Source organism: Nanorana parkeri, unplaced genomic scaffold (assembly GCF_000935625.1).
Source record: "Nanorana parkeri isolate BGI_ZX_2015 unplaced genomic scaffold, ASM93562v1 scaffold227, whole genome shotgun sequence".
NCBI lineage: Eukaryota > Metazoa > Chordata > Amphibia > Anura > Dicroglossidae > Nanorana > Nanorana parkeri.
In genome coordinates this window covers 609,739-617,077 of record NW_017306495.1, presented here as the reverse complement: position 1 = coordinate 617,077, position 7,339 = coordinate 609,739, and the positions used below count along the sequence as shown (strand labels likewise).

The 7,339-nt window shown below is 45.3% G+C and overlaps 1 protein-coding gene across 1 annotated transcript in view; it reads left to right on the top strand.

The window, feature by feature from the left end:
• Positions 1 to 5,977: 5,977 nt before the first annotated feature.
• PLCG1 (phospholipase C gamma 1) overlaps positions 5,978 to 7,339 on the top strand; it is a 74,707-nt gene continuing 73,345 nt past the window's right edge. Inside the window, exon 1 of the mRNA XM_018556187.1 lies at positions 5,978 to 6,179. Coding sequence (XP_018411689.1) covers positions 5,978 to 6,179 — 202 coding nt within the window. The remainder of the gene's footprint in view (positions 6,180 to 7,339) is intronic.

Below are 7,339 nucleotides of genomic sequence, written 5' to 3'. Positions count from 1 at the left end.
GAGCCTATATGTGCCCTATGTGGATACACCATCTTCTATATGTGCCATGCCCTGGATACACCACTGGGTATGTAAAAAAGAATATTTATTTAAATAGTGATAAACCTTCCAGCCTCTGTGTGCTTGTAGCATAACAATCTACGGTATGTAAAGCAGCCGTATGACATCTCTTATAATCAGCAGCATAGCACAAATACATCAATCATGCAGAATACTCTACTGGATAAAAAGGAAGGGAAGTGATTTATAGAAAGAAGGCGTTGGCAATCAGAAATGTGGGTGACATCATACAGCTACTAACAAAAATAACGTATAATAAAAAATAACATAGTGATGACATTATTTAATTGCTTTTATGGATTCGAGAACTGAGCTGCAAGACACTTTCTTGGAATTAGATCACATATGGGTATGTGACTGACATGCAATAGCTGAGTGAGCTCTTGATAGGATAGAACAAATATCTGAAACCTAAAAGTCATCAAGGGCCATACTGAGAGAATTACTGGCCAAAGAGAGGTGCAATGATTGTTATTACCGTATGTATTATTCTATTAAAATGTTATCTTCTCAAAATGATTCTTTTAAATTTAGCATCATTATTTAAAACATGTGTAACATGGGCCATGGACACATTAAGACATTGGTTATTACATTTTGGGGTCACCGATACCAATGATTACACAGAGGGAGAGAGGGAGAAGGGGAGGAGAATGAGAGGGAGAAGGGGAGGAGAATGAGAGGGAGAAGGGGAGAAGGAGGACGGGAGAAGGAGCAGAAGAAGAGAAGAAAGATAGGGAGAATGGGAAAGGAGAAGGGGAGAAGGAAAATGAAAATGGAAGAAGGAGGGGGGCAAGGAAGAAGGAGATGGAGAAGGGAAGAAAGAGAGGGAGAAGGAGAGAGAGAAGGAAGGGGAGGGGGAGAGGAAGAAGGAGAAGGGGAGAAGGAGGGGGAGAAGGAGGGGAGGGGAGAAGGAAGGAGAAGAGGAGAAGTAGAAGGGGGGAGAAGGGGAGAAGGAGAAGAAGAACATACAGAATAAGATACTAAGAATTACACCCAGCATACAGAACAAGAGTGGCATCCACAGATACAGAATAAGATCAGATACTGAGATTTACACCCACCTATCTGTGTCCACCTTCTGCCACTGCATCCTCCACCCTTCCTTATAATCAGTTGTATAGAACAACATATCGCACCACATAACCTTTACCCCCTCCTTTTACCCCACCTCTATGCATCACCAATTTTAACAGTGAATGTGATTTTTGTTTAGTTAACTACATTTATTTGAATGTTAAAACCAAATTAAATTTCAAATGATATTCGTCAAGTCTCTGATAGTAATATCAAATGATTTGATAAGATCTTTCAAATGAATGTTCATATGAAAATCTGTTGGTGTAAGGCCAGGATAACACATGTTTAACTGTGCCCTTTGACATTGCATGGCTCTCTGTGCACTGCAATGCCATTCATGTTTAATGCCCCCCATAAAATAAATAATGGTCTGCCTTACCACAATGCATGTGGTTGCAAAACCTCAACACGCATGCACCGTTTACACACTGCTACAGTAACAGGCAATGCACCAGTATTGCAGAGCACCGCAAGCCACATACCCCAAGTTGTGGTGCACTCAATTAAACAAAAAGGTCACATCTGGTTTTCCGTGCTTAAAGGTGCAATGCAAGACCATTCAAAATAAATGGGTTGCCTTAATGCAGCGCACAGTAATACATAGTAACGAATAGCCTTAAACATTTAAATTTTTTGATAAATTGGGGAAGGGTTGGCTCGGACATTCAGTAACATGGACAGGAGGAAGAACGAATGGACTACAAGTGTGGTGATGTCACCTCTGCCATGGTGGCTGATGGTACTCCTCTCCGAGGATCTGTAAATGGATTACGTAGCTGTGTGGGAGCGATGCCTGAACTACCATCTGTTTTATTGGGGTGTGGGGTGACGATAGGATTGACAAATTTTGTGGGACAAAATACCAGCCCAATGGTCTCTTTCCTAATAAAAACATTGGCAACAAGTCCCATTTTTACTGGCCAGGCTGGATAAATACCGGCCAGTTGGCAACCCTTGGTGGAGATGGGGCATATTTTACAATTTTTAATGAGCTGGTACTGCCCAGGTGATATTTTCCGATATTTCCCTAAGTCACTGATCACACCTCTGCAATGTGACATCTCAGAGGTGCTGCGGGGTGCATTGTGGTGCACTGCCGTAGGGCAGCTTACTGCAGCTATATGGCACTAAGTACATGCACCTTTTTCTGCATTGCACCACAACGCATCACATCCTACAGGATATGACCAAGGAATATGAATGTCTAAATGTATCCACAAAAAAAAGGATATTCTTCATTTAACAGTAAAGAATCTTTTTTTACAACATTTTTAATGGTGCCTTAATTTGAAGTTTCACACTTCCTTTGAAATTCCTCTCCCAATTTGCCTTGCCATTGGCGGTGACAGTTCACACCTCGGCGTTCTAGGGGTGTGCGCTACAAAAGTACAGCATGCAATACTTGTTTTTAAGCGCACCACAGCTTCGCACCGAGGTGAGCCTATACAATTTAATGAAATGTCACTTGTGACGTATCAATAAAGTTCTAGCAGAAAAAAAAGCCACAATGCAGTTTGCCCTAAAGGTACAGTCACACTAGCAGATGCGCTCAAGTGCATGGCTGCTAGTGTGCGTGTCCCCGGACATTGCTGATGCACTTGATCCAACCGCATTGCTTCTCTGCCTTTTGGCTAAGATCAAGTGTAGTATCTGTTCTTATCAGTTTCCGGTGGGGAAAAGAACCGTCCTTTCGGGGGGGGGGGTTACTTAGTACTCGCTGGAGTGAAGGTTCGTGCCGGGCTGCTTCCTGTGAGAGAGGGGACAGCCTGGTATACGGCCTCCTGATGGAGCAGGTGCTTGCTTGGTCTGGCCGGAGGGTTCGGGGGCGACAGAGGCCCGTGGTGCTGTGCCCCCTGGAGGTGGCGTTCCAGGGGTGCCAGAGAATTACACAGGGTGTGGGACCCCAGCAGTAATTCACTGACACAAGGTCACGGCACCTATTGCTTTTTCTGCACAACGCCTCTTAGACAGCGTGGTGCACTGGCACTTTAGATTTATATATTGCACCATATGCACGATTGGCACTTTTTTGATTGAAATTTTACCCACAGATGCGAAGGGTGCGGGTACCTTCGGGGCCCATTTCTGACGTGGGGAGGAGATTCTGTGCCCTTATATAGGGTTCCATGTCTCCCCCCACCTGTGGGGGGTTCCTCTTCGGGAGATCCCCCCAACCTAGTACTATGTGGGACCTGTTTCGGCAGGTCCCCAAAGGATCGGGGTCCGCCGGCCTTCGGGTTGGTGGACCATAGTCTTCCTAGACCCTGTCAGGAGCCTTGCGCCCCGGGGGGTCGGGAAATCGGGTCCCTTCTTTATTGAAGGACCAAGCACCCTTGTGCACTTTTTTACGTGTGTTGTGATTTCACGATTCACTTTTTTTGTTCACATGGGATTTGTTTTCGAAAACGCTCCACGGGCTTTAAAAAAAAACAACTTGATCAAGCCGCATCGCAGTTGTACCGCGTCTTGCTGCGGAGCTCTTAAAAAAACAATGCATGTCGTACCTTTTTTTTTTAACACAAACCAGCGGAAAGTGGTGGTGCGAACCGAGCCTATCCATGCCAAGGCAAATTGCCTTGTCTTGCATTCGGGTTGCACTGGAAAATATGGCAGCCAGCGCAGTAAGGGAAGGGTTCACATACTACAGAAGCTGGAAGGCCTGTAGCCTTTTTTTTTTTTAGAAGAGGATGTAAAGGTAACGTAAAAAAATAGAAGTCTGCGTATTAGACCAAAGGGAGGAGAGGCAGAAAGACCGAGGGGCGGATTTTCTAAAAGAGAAGAGGCTGTTCACCGAGCAAAGTTAAAGAAGAACTGAAGCCAAAACTGTTTGTTTTTTGTTGGTTTTGGGTAGGGTAAGGGAGGTTTCCAACCCCTGACAGCTTTTTTTGCCATTAGTGTCCCATTGGGATGATTTCCCTTCACTTCCTGTCCAAGAGCCATAACAGGAAGTGAGAGGAAATCCCTGGTGGTCAGCAGGATCACCTGAACTAGTGCCCCTATTAGAAGATTTCCCATCTATTCCTCTTCTGGTGACAACCCAAAATTTGGGATTTTCTTTCACCTTTGGCCATGATGATCACCAGGAGAAATAGAGGGGGTGAATCTCCCTAACAGGGACAGAGACAGCCATAAAAAAGTATAATTGGTTCTAATCCCTCTGCACTCTATTCAGAATAAAATAAAATAAAGGTTTTGACTTCAGTTGCACTTTGAAGTGTATCTAAACCATACAAGAGTCATGTGTATTGTTACTTGAATCTTGGTGAGCTTTGTGTATTTCTTCCAGATCTGTGCAGTAATGCAGTGTGCTTCCTGTAATGAAGACCGGTCGCTGCTGCTCTCTCTCCTTGTGCAGGGTGACTGGTCTGGTCTCCACCCTCTCCTGTAGTTCTCTGCAGGCGGCCTGTAGTGGGTGGAGCTGCTAGACCCCTTCCACAGCTCTGCTCTCTGCATCGATCATGGCAGCACAGTGATGATGTCACTGCAAATTCTACAAGGCAATATCCGTGTTTGCAAATATATTTGGTGCACACAAAGTGGATTTATATCCTTTGTGGCTATTGAGGAATATATATACATGAACTTTTTTTGTGTCCGGAGTTCAGCTATAAACCTGCCATTAAAGCAGACCTTCCTTGCAATACAGAAGGTCTGTACTTTTTTTTGCAAGCACCCTGCAACCCCTTCAACAAAAGTAATTAAAAAAGCTTTTTGTAAACAGATCACCCTGAAAACAAAATTACCTCTGGGAAGCATGGGCAATGTTCCAATACCTTCCTGTAGAGTTATTAGCGCCCTTGTCCAGTTCACGTCTGTGGACTACCACCCCCCTTCCATGGTCCACCCCCACCCCTGGCTGCCTCTGTCCCCGCTGGCCATCTCCCTCCCTGCCGTGGCTTTCGGGGTCCCCCAGCAAGGAACTTCAGGATAGAGAGCGGGGAGCAGAGCGGAGAACGTCCATTTCCCGCTCTGCTCCGTGTAAACACCGAGACGGGAGAGCTGCACTCGCAGCCTTCCCCTCTCAGCTGTCACAGGAGAGACAGCACAGTGCTGTGCTCAAACGCCTGTATTGGAGGTGACAGGTTCAATAAAGAGAACCTATCACCTCCAAATGCTATCACACTGGGGCTAGTTAGCTCCTGTGTGATAGCAATAAAGTAAATTGAAAAAATAAATAAATAAAAATGAATAAAACTAAAAGAAATGAAAAAAATAAGTAAAAAACAATGAGAAATAATAATTAAAATTAAAAATTAAAAAAATAATAACAAAAAATGAAAAATAAATACAAATGTAAATGCCGTGGGGCAGCAGAGAGAGTGAACCTTTAATGCACCAACCCCAGAGAGCCCCTCTGAATAGGTGACATCTGGGAGCTATGCGCCACCCTCACACCCAAAAGCTTGACAGGCGGCCTCTTGTCCCTTTAAGAGGTGGAGCCAGGGAAGAGAGGGTGGGGCTCATTGGCTCCAGTCCTCTCTGCTTTTAATCCCATTGGAATCTGTCTGGATTCACGCTGGCCAGGACACCGCAAGGAACCAATGGGAGGATCTGCTGGCTGCCTGCAGACTGCCTTCTCTCTAGGAAGCCATCTTTGAATATCCCTGGCTCGGAGGGGTTCGCTGCAGACGTCTGGCAGGCACAGCAGCGGAGATGTGAGGGGTGTGCAGGAGACACTTCCTCAGTGTGCAGATCATGTTCGTGTGATCGGTGCATGTACAGGAGTAGGAGGAGGCGGGAGACGGAGAGCAGGTGATGGCCGGAAGAGGGGTCTCTGCTCCGGGCTGTGCGCTCTGAGTGCTTCCCAGAAGGAGAGGGGACAATCTCTGGCAGGATGATGGACTCGGGAGCTCTCATCAATGGCTTTGCCCCCTGCGGCCAGAGTGAAGCTGAGCTATGCAGGAGCCTGGAGGTCGGCACTGTCATGACTCTCTATTACTCCAAGAAGTCCCAGAAACCCGAGAGGAGAACCTTCCAGGTGAAGCTGGAGACCAGACAAGTTATCTGGAGCAGGGGGGCTGACAAAGTGGAGGGGTCAGGTAAGTCATGGCCTGCCACCGTGTGTGTGGATGGATGCTGGCATGATTATATAGGTGTATGTACACATGGGAGGGGTATACATATGTATATGCTACAAACACATTTGGTGCATCACAACCCCTTTTGATAACATCACATGCACAGTTTTATTTTATTTGTTGCTTCAGAGAGATATTCACCTAGCAACTCCAGGTGTCAGGATATCTATAGATCACTCTCTAGATCTATTTTTCTACATATATAGATCTCTGTATAGATCACTCTCTTGATAGATCCCTACATATCCAGAAAGATCTCCCCCCTATAGATCTCTCTCTACATATTTATATAGATCTCCCCCTACATATTTATTACCTATTCATAAATCTCTCTCGATCTCTCTCTCTCTCTCTCTCTCGATCTCTCTCTCTCTTGATCTCTCTCTCGATCTCTCTCTCTCTCGATCTCTCTCTCTCTCTCTCTCTCTCTCTCTCTCTCCAGATCTCTCTCTCTCTCTCTCTCCAGATCTCTCTCTCTCTCTCTCTCTCCAGATCTCTCTCTCTCTCTCTCTCTCTCTCCAGATCTCTCTACATATTTATATAGATCGCCCTCCAACATATAGAGATCTCTTTCTCTCTATCTATTTGATGCACACGTGCCTATACAGACACACATTTTCTTCCTCTGCTGCAAATTACATGCAATTTTCTTCTGTGTGTGCATGAAAGATAGGCTACAGGCAAACATGTTCTTCCTCTGCTGCAAATAACATGGAATTCTGCGAATGAACCCGGCTCTCCCTACACACAGAGCAGATCAACACAGTTCTAAACTGGGTTCTGCAGTGTCACAATGTTAAAGGGCCCCTTTTTATGTTCGGTTCAATGGCCTCTCCAGCGTCAGTGTAACATGCACATGCAGATTATAAATCTTTGCTAATCATGGTTTCCAGAATTCCCTTGCAAAGCATCATGGGCTATATAGGCCTGAAATGAGAACAAAATGATAGTTAGGCCATATGTTTCGATAGCTTGTATGGTAGTAAAGCCTGGCTTGGGTTTGGTTTTTTTCTTTCTAAGATGCTGGTAAAAATATCTTTTTCTGTGTGTTGCTTTGGTGATTGAGCAGCAGGAATAGATTTAAAGTGGCACTTCAAGAGGATGTTTTGCTCTTCCCCCCA